Source organism: Parasteatoda tepidariorum, chromosome 9, assembly GCF_982258835.1.
Source record: "Parasteatoda tepidariorum strain Cologne lab strain chromosome 9, Ptep-v5.0, whole genome shotgun sequence".
Lineage (NCBI taxonomy): Eukaryota > Metazoa > Arthropoda > Arachnida > Araneae > Theridiidae > Parasteatoda > Parasteatoda tepidariorum.
Window position 1 is genome coordinate 83,921,141 of NC_141763.1, and position 18,095 is coordinate 83,939,235.

The window sequence follows — 18,095 nt, forward strand, 5'->3', positions numbered from 1 at the left end:
AATCATATTAACACCGCTATCGACATCATTTTTTTTCTCCTCATCCAAACCTGCACTTATCGCCCTCTAGCGGTCTCAGTTTTAATTTTCGGACACAAATTCCTATGTAAATCTTGTTCATCATGATATGACAGACCAGCATGTTAAGCTTGTAAACGACCTTTTGGGACACCCTGTATATATATATATATATATATATATATATATATATATATATATATATACAGGGTGTTTATAAAGTCCCGAACCCATTTTGATGTTTAATAACTTATAAAATAAAAAAGATAGATTAAAATTAATAACATAAATGGTTAGATAGACGCAAAAAGTTTCATGACCTTTGTCAATGAACTTCCACGTGTGCCCCCTTCGTCGCACGGAGAATATCAAGTCAACAGTGAATTTCACGCCAGGTAGCGGCAAGTATGTCGGCATCCACAGAGGCTATTGCGGTTGTAATTCTGGCTTTTAGGTCATCAATGTTCGACACGATCCTCCTGTAAACATTGTCCTATATGAAAAAAGAAAAGAAAAAAAAAGAATAGAAGAAAAAAGTCCAGCGGCTTTATATCAGGTGATCTGGGTGGCCAAGGAATTGGACCTCCTTGCCCTCTTCTGGTGTTGGAAATACGAAGTTTTCCAACATGTCTAACAACATGTAAAACCAACATGTAAAAAATTTACTATAATACTTTTATTTTACATAAATAAATAAAAGAATAATAATTACAATTATTTGTAAAATTGTATGTTCCCACTGTTTTAAATATAAAGTAAGACTTTTTTCCTGAGTAAAAATACTGTACAGTGCGGAAAAAAACGACCACCTTGAGCAATTCTTCCTCTAATGTTCGGATTTTCACATTCTAGCACTCATTCTTATTGGTTTGAGGGGTGAAATATGCTAATCAATTAATGCGGATGATATTTTAAGTTACGAAATCTTTCGCAAAAACGTACTTTCTCTAAACAAACACACCTCATTTTCTAACGGATTCGGACTTCTGACTCAAAAAATATAGGGGTAGCTGCAATTTGGGAAATATACGAGTAGTTCCAACAGTTTGGTTAAGAAAGCAATCCAAAGTTGGGACACCTTAATCTAAATTTTATTTTTTGCGCTTTTCCAAAGCTTTTATCCAAAGATAATTCCATGCAAAAAAAGTTTTAGTAAGTATTTATTGTTTTTTATTATATTAAATAATAGTCTGAAAAATTAAAGGATTACACTTCTCTGCGCCATTTTAAAGTGTGTAATTTTACATGCCAAGATACAAAATTTGAGCATAATCAGTTGATTGTTACTGCGAAATCGAATTTTATAGAAATTGTGAAAAGTTCCCGAGATATGGTGAAATACGCAAAAAAAAGTTAACGTTAGGGGGTCCAAACTTTGGATAGCACTCCTGACCGTACTATAGAGTTTATATTTCTGAAATGGCGGCAACTCCCTGCATTTTGGAGGTCAAAAATCTGAATCCGTTGAAAAAAAAATATGTTTATTCATAGAAAGTACGTTTTTGTGTCTGATTGCGTAGCTTAAAATATCATCTGATCAATTAGCATGTTTGAGATCACCCCCTAAAGTCACTAAGATTGAGTCCTAAAACGTGAAGATCTGATCATTAGATCAAAAGCAAATATGACTGATCCATTTTTATTTTTTTTTTTGCGTACTGTCGAAAATAAGTTGCCATAAGAAAATTGAGGAAAAGCTAAAAAAATGAACTCATTTCTAGACCGATTTGTAACTTTTTTTTAATCATTTCAAACTTCATTAAAAGATGATGCTTTGATAGACTATGACATCATACGTTTCACCATAACAGCATATCAAGGGAATCATCAGCTGTCAAATGAAGTTGATGTTTATTTCTTCAAGAAGCACGTGTAATATTTAGTGCGTGGTCACTTACACGAGGAAGAAAATATTTTGGTTATTTTTATTCATTTTTCTTTATTATAATTTCCTTACATGGGATAAGGAAGTGTGCAAGTAATTTCTAAAAATTATAATTTTAATAATGGCAAAACACCGATCACTTTAGGTCATTTCTTTAACAAATAAATCAGTTATAATTAGTTACAAAACAAACACTGAGATACCTGAGAAGAACTTTTTAAATGTATGGGGAAATAATAATATAAACATTAAATTCCCTGTTTTGTTTTCAATTATTTTATTCAACCTAAAATTGCACTTGATTTTATATTAAGTTCTTAATGTTTTCATATAAAAAACGCTTTCTTAAGGGTTAAGGAATAACAAAAAAAATATGAAATACTATAAAAAAATTCGATTATAAAATTTCAATTTTTTTTAAATTTACGATTGTTTTTTTATATTACTTCCAACTTAATTTATTATATTATTTTCAACAAAAAATTAATGAAACATGTCTTAACTATTCCTTTTTCTCCGAAAATTAAAGAATAAAAATATAAGAAAATAGTTAAAAAAATCATAAATACAGTTCTTTTCAAAATAAAATGGATCTAGTAAGCAAGGATCTAGCAAAGTTGCAGAAATCTACTTGTAATATGCATAATTTAATAACAAAGTGAATTTATACAAAAATTTTATATTTTTTGGCCCATACAACAATAATTTCTACCAAAATTCTAAGCCTGGAGAAGCGTAACATTATAATTAGATGAAAATACATTAAACCTAGACAAAAATAGACATTAGACAAAAATACTACATATAATTCTATTTCTTTTATATAAAATCAGAAAACAGTTTGTGCTAGTTAGTGAATAAATCCCATAAGGTTATTTGCCAGCATTTTATTATATAACTTTAATAAGGTAGAATCAAGAATTGACATTTCTGTTTTTTAGTTACACTTCGAGGAAAACCAGGAAAGAAATTTCAAGGATTTCTACTGATGGTAGAACCCAAAGAAATTCAAAATGATATTTCTATGAGACAAGATGTGGGGTCGTTCCAAGTAATGTTTATTCCTATAATTTGTAAGATACTCAATTATTGTAATATAGATGAGAAAAACAATAAGTTTCATTTATTGCGCGCATAAGATGCAAGTAAATAGAGCTCTTAAAATAAGTTCAAAATGAAGATAAAACAAAGGAAAACTACAGACATATGAAAAAAAGGGGAGAAAGGGGAAAAGTTTTACGAAAATTACCACAAATAAATAAAATAGAACACAATAAGTAAAAATAACACGTAAAAACAGAAAATAAAAAACAGAATATAACGTAATCTATAAGGCTAGCAGCGAATTCAAATGAACTTATATGAGCGAAAAATTGTTCAAGAATGATTTAAAATATTTTCGTAACAAGATTGCCAGATTGCAAAATATGAAAGCAAAAGCGCAAATTGAGCGTAACTAGAGGAATTTTTTTCTAAATGCATTCTTACTGCATTAATGATGTGCGTTTGATTTGTTAGTTACCTACGAAATTAGTAATTTTCAGGCAAATTCGTGGTTATAATTATTTACTAAATTTTTTTTTACTTAATTTATACAATTCTTCCACGTGCAAATTCATTTCGGGCAAATCCGTGGCTAGAAGTATTTACTAAAAAAATTTTTCTTTGTTAATTTATATAATTTTTCCTTGTGCAAATCCATTTTGGGCAAACTCATGGGTAAAATTACTTAATAATAAATTTTTTTGTGAATTTTTACAATCTTTCCATGCGCAAATCCATTTCGGGCAAATCCGTGACTAAAATTATTTACTAAAAAGATTTCTTTGCTAATTTTTATAATTTTTCTGTGCAAATTCATTTCGGGCAAATCCGTGGCTAAAATTATGTGTAAAACAGGCAATTCATGTTTCTTTCTCTTTTCTATTTTATATTTTTTTCTTGAATAAATACTTATTTTCTAAAATTACTTATTGTCAACTTCTTTAATTTATCCAGTATAATATTACCTTGCGCACATCCATTTTCGGGCCCATCCTAGGTAACTAACAAATCAAACGCGCTTCAATAATGCAGTAAGAACGCACTTTAAGACAAAACTCCTCCAGTTACGCTCAATTTGCGATTTTGTTTTCATATTTTGCAATCTGGCAATCTTGTTACGAAAATATTTTAAATCATTCTTGAAAAATTTCCCGTTCATTTGAATTCGCTGCTCACTTTATAGATTATGTTTTATTCTGTTTTTTATTTTCTGTTTTCATGTGTTAATTTTACTTAATGTGTTCTATTTTATTTATTTGTTGTAATTTTTGTAAAAATTTTTTGAGTGCTCCTCACACTACTGTATTGTTATATTTTGCTTTGGCTATATTGATACAATATTAGAAAGCCCTCTTTTTTTTGCTGATATAATCGTGTGGGCTGATGAAAAGATTATATCTTTTATTTTCCGGATTTTTTAAAAAATATTTATCTTTTTCTTTTTTATTTTTTCCTGATTTTTATTATTATTTTTTTTCTCCAGTTTTTTGTTATTTTTATTATTATTTTTCTTTCTCCCCCTATTTTCACATGTCTGTAATTTTCCTTTGTTTTATCTTCATTTTGAACTTATTTTATGAGTTCTATTTACTTGCAGCTTACGCGCAATAAATGAAACTTATTGTTTTTCTTAATTTTCGTCGCGTTTTTTTGTATTTATTTATTTTGCTTTTGTATTTATATATATATATATATATATATATATATATATATATATATATATATAATAACTATAAATTGATTTTGAATTCTTTTTTTAAAAGCATAGGCAGATGCTAATTTAATTCATGACATGATATATGTGATATATGTACTTTTGTGTTAAATATCATAAAATCATATATTTATATTTAATAAATATTTATATTTAGCAAATAATTTAAAACTTTTCTCTCTAATAGTTTAAATAATATAAAAAAGAAAATAGGAATTTTTTTGAATATTGACAACCAGTTTAAACCTAGACAATCGATTTTGAGTTTTAATTTTGGCAGAGTATTTTTGAATCTTTAACAATTATCATGGAAGCCTTATAAAAGAATATCAAATCTTATTATATGTATTGACATGCGTTCAATGTCAGCGTATCAAAACTTGCATTCCTCAATTTTCAAAAAATTATGTTACATACATTAAATATATGTACAAAAAAGAACATTTTTTGCGTCTGAATTACAATAATTATTATTATTATTATTATTTTTGAAAAAAGCTTTAATGCATTTTCAGTTTTAATCACACAAATTTTTTTCAATATTCTTACATTAATTTTCACACTGTTGGCATTTCCGGCAAAATTAAATTCCTAGTGCACTTTAGCATCCAAATAAAGTCCCTGTGCTGCCATCTAGTGTGGCAGAAACTAGACGTCCAAATTAACATGACCAACGGTATCTCACCCATTGCGGTGGACCTGAAAGAGTGGATACCACCTCTGGAGAACGCACTAGGCCTGCTCATCGGCAAGACCGATTGTGCAGCGCATTGGAAATAAAAAATATTAATTTTCACGAAACTTTAAAACTAATTATTTAAATTGTTGTTTACTTCTTGACATGGTTCATGTTCACATTGAAGAGCGATAAACTAAATAAGTATTTTTTTTTTCAACAAAAAAAACTTTTTTGGCAGCTTTTTGGAGATGTAGTGAGTAAATATTCTGAAGAATGTCCAAATACGATCGTGAATGCATCTAAGATAATGAAAAGTGAAATCCAGGTAATGTGGAGAGCTCCACCAGCAGGGACAGGATGCGTTGTATTTAGGTAAGTTTTACTGTTACTTTACTTTTACTTATTGCGAACAGTCCATTTCGGACTACTTGTGGCAAAAATGTAATAAATAAATAAGAAGTTGTCCAACTTAAAATGAATACTTCGTAAGAAAATACGCATTTAAAATGCGAACTGTTAATTTAATAATACAGCATATATCCAAATACAACATCCTAAATACTAAATACAACAGTACTTCCTATACTAAGTGCAATACTAAATACAATACTAAACACTAAATACTTCAATTCTAAATACAAAATTTATTCAAATTATGGATATGTGACTAAAATTTTGCTACCTGAGTGATTAAATAAAATTATATTGTCAACAAAAATGAAAATATCATATTTAGAATCCATATTAAGAATAAAATCCATCTTAATATATTAAGAATAAATTAAGAATAAATGAAAATCCATATTAAGAATAAATTCAATCTCTTTTGATATACAGTGGAAAAAAAACTCTTGTATTACGTAAAATTTCCTACAATGTTGTCTGAGATTATCCGTATGCTACGGAAAGAAAACTGGTTGACAGAAGTTTTCTGTAACAAAACACTACAGAAAATATTTGTACTCACCAGATATATTTAATAGGTCAGGATACGGCAGAGAAATTTGGCATGGAGGTAGCTGTATAGCTTCTAGTCTGCATTGTGATACATATTTTTAAAAATTTTAATGCATCTTTTAATTATTCCATTATTTTTCGCGATTTTTGAGGTATGGAAAACAAGCATGGAATCGTCCTGGAAATTTTATTTCAGTTCCCTCGTCGTTAAAATATCACGCGTCTCCCCTGATATGAAGCCAGCACCTCGACAGCCGCAAATGTACGGCATCTGGTTCAATATATCAAATTATTTGTTGCCTCTTCGATACCAATGTCCTTAATATTAAAAAATAAAAAAAAATACCTGTACCCAACAGATACAATATGCGCCAATAGTTACAGAGTTTTCTTGTTAACAGAAGTAATGTCTCGTTTGACAGATTACGATGTAGTTTAACAGCATATTTCTGTAGTTTTTGTAGAACAGAAACTTTCTGTCGGAAAGTTACAAATTATGTTTTTAACAGAAGCATTTTGCTGTGTAAGACTCCATTGGACTCTTTACTGCCGCGATTCATTGAATAAATAACTGTTTAATTTGTATAAAATACTTCAAAAAAGTATATATTAAAATATTGCTCATTCCATGATTTAATAATACAGCTCATTTAACTAAAGGATTGATCTGAAATTGGATTGCTGCTTGATTTAAAAAAATTGCGACCAGCAAAAATAGCAAAGTGTAAAAAAAAATACATATTTAGAGTTCATATTATAAAAAAATTCCAGGTTTAAGATTGCTTTAGTATAATGCGATATATTCAAAATACCTTTCCTTGAATATTAGGAATAACCAGTGAAATATTAAGTTGAAATAAATTAAAAAACAAAATGTAAATTTAAACTTATTATGCTTAGATGGTTTTCCAATTTTTTTTTAAATAAGGCTAAAAAGAGTTTAGAAAATAACAAAGCAATTGTCTTCATTTATCAAGCTATTAAATCATACAAATTTTACGATTTGAATGAAAGGACAGAATGGAAATTTCATTCAATTTTTTTTAGTATTTTTAACACATTAAGATATGTAAATATTAATGTTAAAATAAATATTTAAATATGTATTTACTATTTTTTTTATATAAATAAAGCTCGCTGTTTGAAAATCATGAATCATAATAAAATTGTTGCATGGCAAATAATATTATTCAATCATTATTTCAATATGAATATTAATTCCTTTATTAAATAAAAAATTGACTTCCATTTTAGCAATCATTAGCAAACTCTCATAAATATGAACATTTGTAATTAAATAAATATTACATTTCCATTATCAATGTTGAATAATAAGTGAATTGAATGATGATCACTGTTTAATCTGTGACTGTTTAACAATCACTGGTATTTTTGTTTAACAATTGCTCAACGGGATACCTGCAAGTGACGTAGTGTGGCTATCACAATCCTGATTGGTTTTTGAAACGTGGTATTATCAATTGTTCGTTTCATTCTATTTCGAGTACGCCAAGCTTGTCAAGCATTAATTCTCTGAAGTGACACAGTCTATATTCCTTTAAAAAGATTTCAATTCTCGCACTATATATTTCTTACTTATACAAAAATAGGCACGAAGTCCTGTAGTACATAAACAAATTAATCATGCATCGAAGTTGCCAGGTACACAAATCAAAAAATGATTATATCACGGTTACAATAAAGTACAGAAACAATAATGAATTCCAGTTAAGTAAAAGATGTAGACAAGGAAGAATTATATTTCAATAAATTCGATGCGCGATACGACGTTGCATTTAATTAACTTCACGTTAATTAACATTTTAACTAATGTAGCTCAACTTTAACACACCATTTTGCTTAGAAGAGATCTGTTGGCGCTGACGTGATAAGTCACATCAGTGGATATCTGTGGTCTTCTTCTTTTAGAAGTACAAGTACCCATATTTAAATTTAAGAGAGTATGTGCACGCAATTCGACTTTCTGCAAATTCCTTAAATACAATTTTTTCAGTGAAAAAGTACAAGTATTTTAGAAAAAGTTTTTTAAAAATAGTAAACAAACGGTTGAAGCTCAGTGCCACGCCTACCGAAATTGAAACTATACGATGGATTGCGCTTAATGCATTTTATTTTTCGAGATTTAAATCTCTTTTTATTATCAGTCATTATTTTGTTCTTCTCTTCCCACCATTGTTCATGACGACTAAGAATATTCAAAGTTAGTATATACTGGAAAGCAAAAGTAATTGTACTTGTTACCAATATTATACAGTTACAATTTCTTATTTATAAATAGAAAATTAATTTTGTTTTATGAAAAGTAATTAATTGGTCCCATAAATTTTATTTTCAGAGCGATTGTTCAAGAAAATAAAGATTCTTGGTACATGGATGAAGGTCGCCTAGTGCAAATATTATGTGAAGAAGGTATTGAACTCAATTTGTTAAGCTTTTTAGTTTTAAATTCGTTACCGAAATTAGAGAAATACCGTGAATGTGTTCTAAACAAAATGAACATAAATTTATTGTTTATATTATTCAATTAAATAAGATCGTTAGGTGCAATTTCCATTTACTCTATAATCAACTATTTTTCCTCTGAATTCATGGAAATAACAACAAAAAACTTTAATTCCTTTACTAGAGAGATTTTGCAGTCCTTTTCATCCAGTTAATTTAGTATTTTTCACTTCAGCCAAGATTCACTCTGCCTAATCTCAATCGAACTGCAATTACTTAGCGCTTGCTCAGTGTTGATGTAGTTAAGAGGAAGGTAAATGCCAACCAGATATTATTCAATTTTTGGATCCAAGTATGCATGAACTAACGTTTGAACTTTTTCTCTTTACTAATTGTGAGAACCACATTATTCCCTTGACCTGTTTACTAGACCAACTGCAATTACTAACGTTTCCCTTTTAGCATGAGATTTAAAAGTTCATCGGGAATTATTTGCAAAATTATCTCTAGCTTTTGAGAGCGAAACTCTTCGATTTTGTTGCTTTCCATGCAATGATTACTTAGTAAAATTTTATTTTGTTTTTTGCTTCGGCATGCCCGTTTATTTCCCCTACTCATATATATATATATATATATATATATATATATATATATATATATATATATATATATATATATATATATATATATATATATATATATATATATATATGCAGCAAAATAAATAAATACAAAACAACACGAAGAAAAATAAGAAAAATGATAAGTTTAATTTATTGTGCATAAGCTGCAAGTAAACAGAACTCATTAGATAAGTTCAAAATGAAGATAAAACAAAGGAAAATTACAGACATATGAAGAAAAAAAAGGGGGGGTAAAGAAAAATAATAATATTAAAAAAATTACAAACAACTGGGGGGGGGGGGGAAAGGATAAAAAAAAATTTAAAAATCCGGAAAATAAAAGATATAATCTTTTCAACAGCCCACACGATTATATCCGCGAAAAAGATTTCGTTCTGATATTGTATCAATATGGCCAAAGCAAAATATATCATTACAATAGTATGAGGAGCACTCAAAAATTTTTTTTGCAAGAATTTTTGTAAAATATTTTTTTTGAGTGATCCTCACACTATTATATTGATATTATATTCACACTATTATAGTCACTATTATATTGTCACACTATTATATTCGCACTATTTTATTGTCCCATTGGCCTCTTAATGCCAGAACTGCTACTCTCTTCTCGTTACTCAGTGGGCACCTGTGGCGAAGCCACGGGGGTGAGCAGCGTCGCCCACGTCACACAACCACAAACCGTTTATAGGGCGGGTCACATTCACACAATCACACAAAGGAGAAAGAACATAGAACACAGAGAGAAAGAAACATCCATGCCTTGAGCAGGATTCGACTATCGGCTCCGCAGTCAGGCACGCTAACCACTCGGCCACCTGGTTGACATATACATAAATATATATATATATGTGTGTGTGTGTTTGTTTGATGTTTTTAGAACATATATTTTTAAATGAGAGAGTGATCACATTCACATCAACTATCCGGAATCGATTTACAATAGTACCTAGCGAAAACAATATGATTTAAACGTATTATCTAGATTTGATTTTTTCCCCACTTAAATCGTAATAAAGAATTGATTTACAAGAAACAATTTAGCAAAAATTTGTAATAGGAACTGTAAAATAGAACATAGTTCCGTATATTTCTAAAGAAATTATTACCAAATTATTAAATGTAGGTAATCGATTCAGAAGCTTTTTTAATGTTGAGGATTAGGCCGCCATGTGACCAAAGATTATTCTTTTATATGATTATAAACATATGTTAGCCTGAAAGCTAACGCTATCGTTCATCATTTAATTTAAAGCTACTTAGTAATTTTTTTTAAAAAAAATTGAATCACTATGATTATCATAACTGTGAATGTTTCTCAATCCATGCAAAAGGAAAAAAAAAATTTAATTAATCATTCGTCACTCATCAGTCAATAAACAACTCAATTTGGTTTAATCTTCAACAATAAGTTGATAAAGTTATGATTTGTTCTTTGAGTAGATGACTACAAATATTTTAAATATTTGTATTTTCATTTGATTTTTGTTGACTTGAAATGTAACTAAAAAACATTTTGCATTTTAGAACAAGAGAACCAAGACGAGCAACCAGAAATACTACAGGAGTGTTGTGCATGCGAAGAAGCAAAATATGAACTCTCTTTTCAAGGCATGTGGTCTCGACATACGCACCCGAAAAATTTTCCTGATTGTAAGTTACAATAAGCTAAATAATTCATAAAAACTTCTGGAAATGTTTAAATAAGAGAATAAATGAATTGCATGCTTTATAAAAAAAGCTTATCCAATAGAGTGTGGATGATTACCTCTTACCGAGTTACATTACACCCAGTTTTTTTTCCTATACCCGCCTGTGGAATGACCTACGTCATACAGGCATCTGAAGGGCTGACTTGTCCGCCACTTTTCCCGAGGGGCCAACGTTGACTCCACAGTAAGGACAGATGGTACAGAGAATGAAAGCGCATCCATGCCTTGTCTGGGATTCGAATCCAGAATCTTTCTGATGCAAGGCCAGTTCCCTGACCCAAACACAAGCCAGTCGGCACAGTACACACAGTTGTTTTCCCTATAAAACTGGGAGTGCAATTTAACATGCTGTCCATTGCAATAAATTCTTCTTCAGCCCAAGATCGCCTTAAACAGTTTACCTCATCTAGATAAATTCGATGCTATATTTCTCCATTTTTTAACTCCTAAGTCCTTTAACTACTTCTCTACTCTGTCTAATCATCTTATTGAAGGTCTTCCTCCTTTTCTTTTTCCCTCTTGTGTTTGGAAAGTGATGTTTTTAACGGGATTTTCCTCGTTATACCGAATTGCATGTCCTTCCCACCTTATTTCTGAGACCATGATCATTTTTACTATGTTAGGTTCTCTGTGTATTGATTGAACTTCATAGTTGTAACGGTTTCTAGGTTCTGTTCTTTCTTACTGCAACAAAATATTTTCTTAATATTCTCTCGAAAGTCATCCGTTTCTCTTCGTCTGCTTTGTTAATTGCCCAGCATTCGCTGCTATATAAAACTATTGGTCTTGTACAACAGTATCTTTGTTTCACACTTCAAGTATTTAGAACTGAACTAGTTTCTCAATTGAAGATAAAATCTATTAGCCATATTGGTTCTATTTTCGATTTAAATTTTTATGTTCTTCTTATTATTATTTACTATTGTGACAAAATATTTAAATTGAGCTACTTGTTCAAACTCATATTCACTAATTTTAAGAGGCTGCAGATTTGTGATTCTGTTTGTTATTGACGTGAAAATATCACTGTATGCTGAACTATAAAGTAAATATATTTACTATCTATATGTTCCCTGATCTTTAGAATTTAATGAGTTAAAAATATCCATTATGTAATGTAACAATTAATATTATTGAGCATTGCTTTCTTAACCTGATTTGTTTCTTTAACAGATGAATGGACAACGCATTTTTCTGATCTTATTGGAGTGTCTCATGCCAATGGGTTTCGTATGTGGGAGTATGGCTTGAAGGCATCAGAGGGTGTCCAGGAATTGGCTGAAAAGGGGGCCACAAAGCGTCTAGAATCAGAATTAAAAAATCATGTAATTATGGTCATTTTATGATGTATCACATAAAACTGTCCATTAATTCTTTTAAAATAGGTTATTTAACCATTAGAAGAGTCCTTTTTATTGAAGAAATCTAGCAATAATAAACTGAAGGATTGCATAATTGTAAGAGGACAATACCATGTGTCCAAAATCTCGTAAACACGATCATTAGTATATCGTTTCATGTTAACATAATTATGTTTTGAAGCAATTTCGAAAACAATGTAACGAGTAAACAAAGTAACGCCGAAACAAAAGAACTTTATAATATATGATACATTATCATGGCACAAGATGCATTATCATGATACATGATGCATCATTATGATACATTATCAGGATACATGTTGCATTATTATGATACATTATCATGATACGCGATGCATTATCCAAAGAGCTTCAATATACATGATTCGTTCAGATATATTTCATGTTATCGCAATAATATTAAGGCTCATCAGTTTAAATAATATTTATACAAATACTCTCCATGAAATAGAAATCAAGTCATGTAGAATGTATATAAAAGAACTAATGCTATTTAATTATAATTAATAACTAATTTAAAACAAATTTTTAAGTTATAATAATGTATTAATTAATTACCATTCAATAAATAATTTTAAAAAAAATTATCAATTAGTTTAATTATAGTTAAAAATATAGAATAATTAAAAAGTTAATTAACCCCTTAACGATCGGTAATTTTTGAAGAAAACGGTCATAAAAGTGCCTATTTTGCCGTATACACGTAGTGCTGACATCTAGTTTAAAATAAACTAACTATCTACAATTACCTTAAAAATATCCTGGTACTGCCATCTGGAGTGTAAAACGAGAAATAAAATGTTTTCCAGGCAAAAGAGATGAATTAGTTTTATTCTTACTGGAGCGTTACTACTGAACACTCCAGCCCGGAACTTTCACGGGAGCGAGAAATAAAGGGCGAAACCTCACCCCGTCATTTACACGGGAGCGAGAAGGAAGGGGTTAAATGTCGAACCGTATCACACATCGAATTTGTTCAAATATAATCCTTTTTCAGCTACTTCTTCTACTTAACTTTGATTTAATATTTGTTCATGTATTTCATTGTAACAGTGATATATTTTGGTTTTGTGTACCTGGCAACTCCAATGCATAAGTTTGCTCATGTTCTATTGGCTACGTGTCTATCTTTGCGTTAAGTTTTTGTGTAAATATATAGTGAAAGGATTGAAATTTTTTTTAAAGAATCTTTATGAAAAAAATAATGACTATCTTATTTAAGAGGGCTGAGTTTACTCGAAATAGAATTGAAAGAACTGTTTTGAACGTAAACAAACGCCACGTTTCAACAACAAATCAGGATCGACATACCCACACTACGTCACCTGCGGGCATCTCATTGTAGTTTTTGTCCTAAGAGTACCAGATTTAAAATAATGTGATTTTTTAAGAATAAAAATTATGAAACTCCTATTTGTCATCTGTCACTTACCAAGAAGTAATTTTTTTAAAATTATTTTGTTTCTGAGAGCAGTGTTATCAATAATTCGAAAAATTATGTCAGGTTAGTAGTTGAACAGTAGCTTTCGGTATAAATAAATAAATAAAAACTGCGAAAGTTCTCATGTTTTACTGTTGATACTTATAGTTATGTATATATCACAATTAATTATGCTTAACTTACATAGTGTTCCCAGGCGTGACGTTCATCACCAGAAATAAAACTCGGTATATTTCATGGATACTAATTATCCAATTTGTCCTAAATTTTGTTTCATACTTAAAGGAGCAACCCAAATGCGTGTGGGAAGTTAAAAAAATTTAAACAATAAAAACTCTTACCACATTATTAATAACAATTTCATTTTCAGTCTGACAGTATACGAACCATCATCAAGACGCGAGGATTGTGGTACCCAAACACACGTGGCAAGACTTTCGCCGTGTTTCGTGTTGACAGACGCAACCATCTGATATCCATACTGACAAAACTTGCTCCAAGTCCAGACTGGATTGTGGGAGTCAGCGCCTTGGAGCTGTGCCTCAAGAATTGCTCATGGGTTGCAGAAAGAGTTATGAACCTGTACCCTTGGGATGCAGGGACAGACAGTGGAATCAATTACGATGTAAGAATTGGTTAACTAACACAGCTTTTTAAATAAATAATTGAGAATTGTCTCACTCAATGAAGCAAAACAATGGTAATAAAGCACAAATAAAGGTACAGAAATAGACATACTATAGTTTCGGTTCAATGCACGAACATAAATATAAGCACATGTAAAGTGGTTCATCCAATAAGGAAATATGAACAAGCTTGAATAAGGTATTATATAAAAAAAATGAGGTAATAAACAGGTAACTCGTATGTTTCATGCATTGATGTGGGTTTTGGGGAGAATTTCCATATCGTCAAAAACATCTTGCTGCTATATTATATTTTTCAAATATTTGTAAATCTTAAATTTTTTTAAATTTTTATTTTTTTGCATATACTGTTAATCTAATGTTTAACTTTTAACTGTATTTTTATCTCTTTAGTGTGACATAACCTCTGTAATCTCTGTTTAACTATCAGCGTCATTTATTTTATTGATGACGATGTATTAAGGTGACAGCGAAACATAAATTTTTTTAAATAAAATTTTACAATTTCTGATATTTAGATGTTGTTTATAACATTTTATATTATCACAAAGATCAATAAAATTACTCCCGTAATATTATAAAGTTACATTTTCTGCCTTGTTAAACTTGTTTCTACTTTCAATTTGCGCTCAGACATTAAGGAACGATTTTGTTTATTGAATTGAAACTATAGTATGTCCATGTTTTCATCGTTATTTGTGCTTTATTCACGTTGTTTTACCTAATCCTTACGTAGCACTAAGGATAAGTATTTCAATTGGGTCAGTTCCAAAGCACGGAGCTCGATCCAGATTGTTCTGAAGGTACTATTCGAAAACAAACCATAAAAATTCAGCTGTTTTCATCTTAAGAGAAAAGTAGAGGTATTTTTCCTTGTCTTTTTGTTATAGATAAACGATTTTGTATGGAATTCAAATGTTTTGAAAACAAGATTTTCGCCTGAATACAAAATGCTGCACCGACATTATTTTTTGTCACTTTCTCATCAAAATCAAAATTAATATAAATTATTCATTGAGAAAGTGAGAACGTGATCGGTACATTTAAGGAAGAATGATCAAAACACATTCAGTAGGTATGTTTCCATAGTAAGTTGAAATCATTGGATTGTATTTTATTCTTTAAGATTTTAATTTTCTTGTTGCAATTAAATTTTCTGAAAGTAATATTTGAAATATTGAGGAAAGATTTGTTTTTAAATAAAGAATGACAGCGTCAAGTGAAAATTATGAGTAGAATCAATCACAAATCAACAGTTAAACAATTAGGTACGGTTAAGCATTAAACCATAATGTTCTCAAAAAATGAAGAGATTTAAAGCGAGCTCCAAAAACCCCATTTCGTGAAATAGACCCTCTGTTTTACCATACCAGCCATTTATCCAAATGATGAAGCTTTACAAATAGCAGGTGATAACGAAATGCGTATAGAGTTTAATAAAATTTTACCATTTTTTCATATTTCTAAACTTTTTTTTATTTATTTTTTATATTGTCAAAAAGAATTACTCTCATAATTTTATAAAGTTACACTTGCTTGTCTCTTTACTTTTCTACTAATCATTTTGTGTTGAGTCACTAAAGAAATGTCTTGTTTATTGAACCTATTATCGAAATTACAGTATGTCCATTTCCGTATCCTTATTTGTGCTTTATTCACATTTGTGCACAAATTATACAACCTACCCTATTACTTTAAATTGTCTCAATGTGTAATTATTACTTTCTTTCCCCTTAGGGTCCTAAATCTCCAAGTATACCTCAAGATAGAATTCGAAGGATCACTTCGTCAACTCCGAACAATCCTTTATCCCCTTTCTACGATATATCCGGTGTTCAAATGAAACCGGTGGCCATTCTCTCCGTGACGCGGCAGAGGTTGTATGAAAGGCAGAAGTCGAACGGTAACACAGAAGACGGCTGTTTCGACGATGACGTTACCACACCAATTTATCCATATAGCAATGATGGTATAGATGATAGGAGTGAGATAATATTCTTCTTATTAATTTGATGCACAGGGTGCACCGTAAACACCACTCTTAACATTTATTTATGGAATTCTTATCAAAAATGAAAATAAGGAAATTTACTTATCTGGGGGGGAGCACAAATTTAGGTTTAGGACAGAAAAAAAGGGAATAACAGTAGAGGAGGGTGGATGTAAAAATCCGCAAGACAAGTTAAATTCCAGGAAGAAGCATAGAGGGGTTGAAACACGATTATTGGAAATCCCTTAAAGTTTGAACCTCCAATCAATTGATACTTGCAGCATCAGTCTTCCAGGAAGATGTCAAAAGCGTTTTTGTTTTTGTATTGCTTTAATATTAATTTGTGACTAAGAATATACTGTTCGTCTAAGATAGGTACTCTGACCACCACTAAGTCTACGGCAGTCTGTTTCTTTCACTGAAACCAGTCCTAAGGAGGCACCCCGTATCCCTACTTGAAATAATCATACCTCGTTACCATAGTTACCGCCACAGCTCCAGACGGATGTCTGTCAGAGTACCTATCGTAGACAAACAGTAAATGCTTTCTTGTTTTCAATTTTGATAAGGAATAAAAAAAAATTAGATAGACGTTGGTCCTTACAGCACACCTTGTAAAGTAGAAGATCTCAGTGATAAGACATGTTATGTAATATTTTTAGAATCTAAAAAATTTTTCCTTGAATTGTATTGAAAAAGTAAGCAGCTGTTTTCCAAACAACATTTAAAAACTTCTTTTATGTGCAGATTTTTCACACACAAAACATGCATGGTAAGTTGAAAATAATTTTGATTACCTATGCTCCCTGGAGAGTTTTCGTTTAGGAGAATCGAATAATAATTTTTACCACTGTACTATAATGTATGCGCTTAAGAATTGTATAAAAACAACTATCCAGTTCTTATGGTTAAAGACACAGAGTTTTTAAATGTTGAAATTGTTGAACTTCCCTTTTCATCCAAAAATCATAAAAAACTTTGAATGAAGTTGGAGCACGAAAACAACGGTGCTAAGTAAAGATAAGAGTGTTCAGTGAATCTTTAAGTGTCAGTTGTACTAAACGCCCTCTGGTGACATTTGGGAAGAAAATTATACCATAGTTATTTTCATCAGCATCTCTACACTGATGCATGTCTACACTTTTCATGTATCTGAACACCTAAAGTGGTAGCAAGTAGTTTACACGAAAGTAATGATTCACTAAGTGTTCCACTACACTGAAACTAAAAATAGTTCCTGGTTTAGTGAAGAATCTAGACGTTATTTTTTCACTACTTGGTGCCAAGTAGCCGCCGCGACGTTTGTTCTTCAGTAAGACTAAAATTTATAATAAAAGCTAGTTTCATATACAGTAAAGTAACATATATATGCGATACAATAAAGCAAGAATCATAAACTTAGGAGATGCACATATACAATATTATTTACAATAAAATTTGTTTATTAATCAAGCTTTCACGTAGCACAAAGAGGATGTTTCTATGAATTCGAACTAAGTGAAACAAAACCGAAGTGAATAGA

General features: G+C 30.2%; 1 protein-coding gene across 2 annotated transcripts in view; it reads left to right on the forward strand.

Moving 5' to 3' along the window:
• Positions 1-18,095, forward strand: part of LOC107437897 (spondin-1) — a 44,899-nt gene that overhangs the window by 6,303 nt on the left and 20,501 nt on the right. The window contains exons 2-8 of one of the 2 annotated variants that reach the window (XM_043045876.3): positions 2,845-2,954; positions 5,579-5,712; positions 8,654-8,727; positions 10,929-11,054; positions 12,287-12,438; positions 14,307-14,561; positions 16,321-16,567. In XM_043045876.3, coding sequence (XP_042901810.1) covers positions 2,845-2,954; positions 5,579-5,712; positions 8,654-8,727; positions 10,929-11,054; positions 12,287-12,438; positions 14,307-14,561; positions 16,321-16,567 — 1,098 coding nt within the window. The remainder of the gene's footprint in view (positions 1-2,844; positions 2,955-5,578; positions 5,713-8,653; positions 8,728-10,928; positions 11,055-12,286; positions 12,439-14,306; positions 14,562-16,320; positions 16,568-18,095) is intronic. The other variant, XM_043045877.3, reaches the window with a different exon arrangement.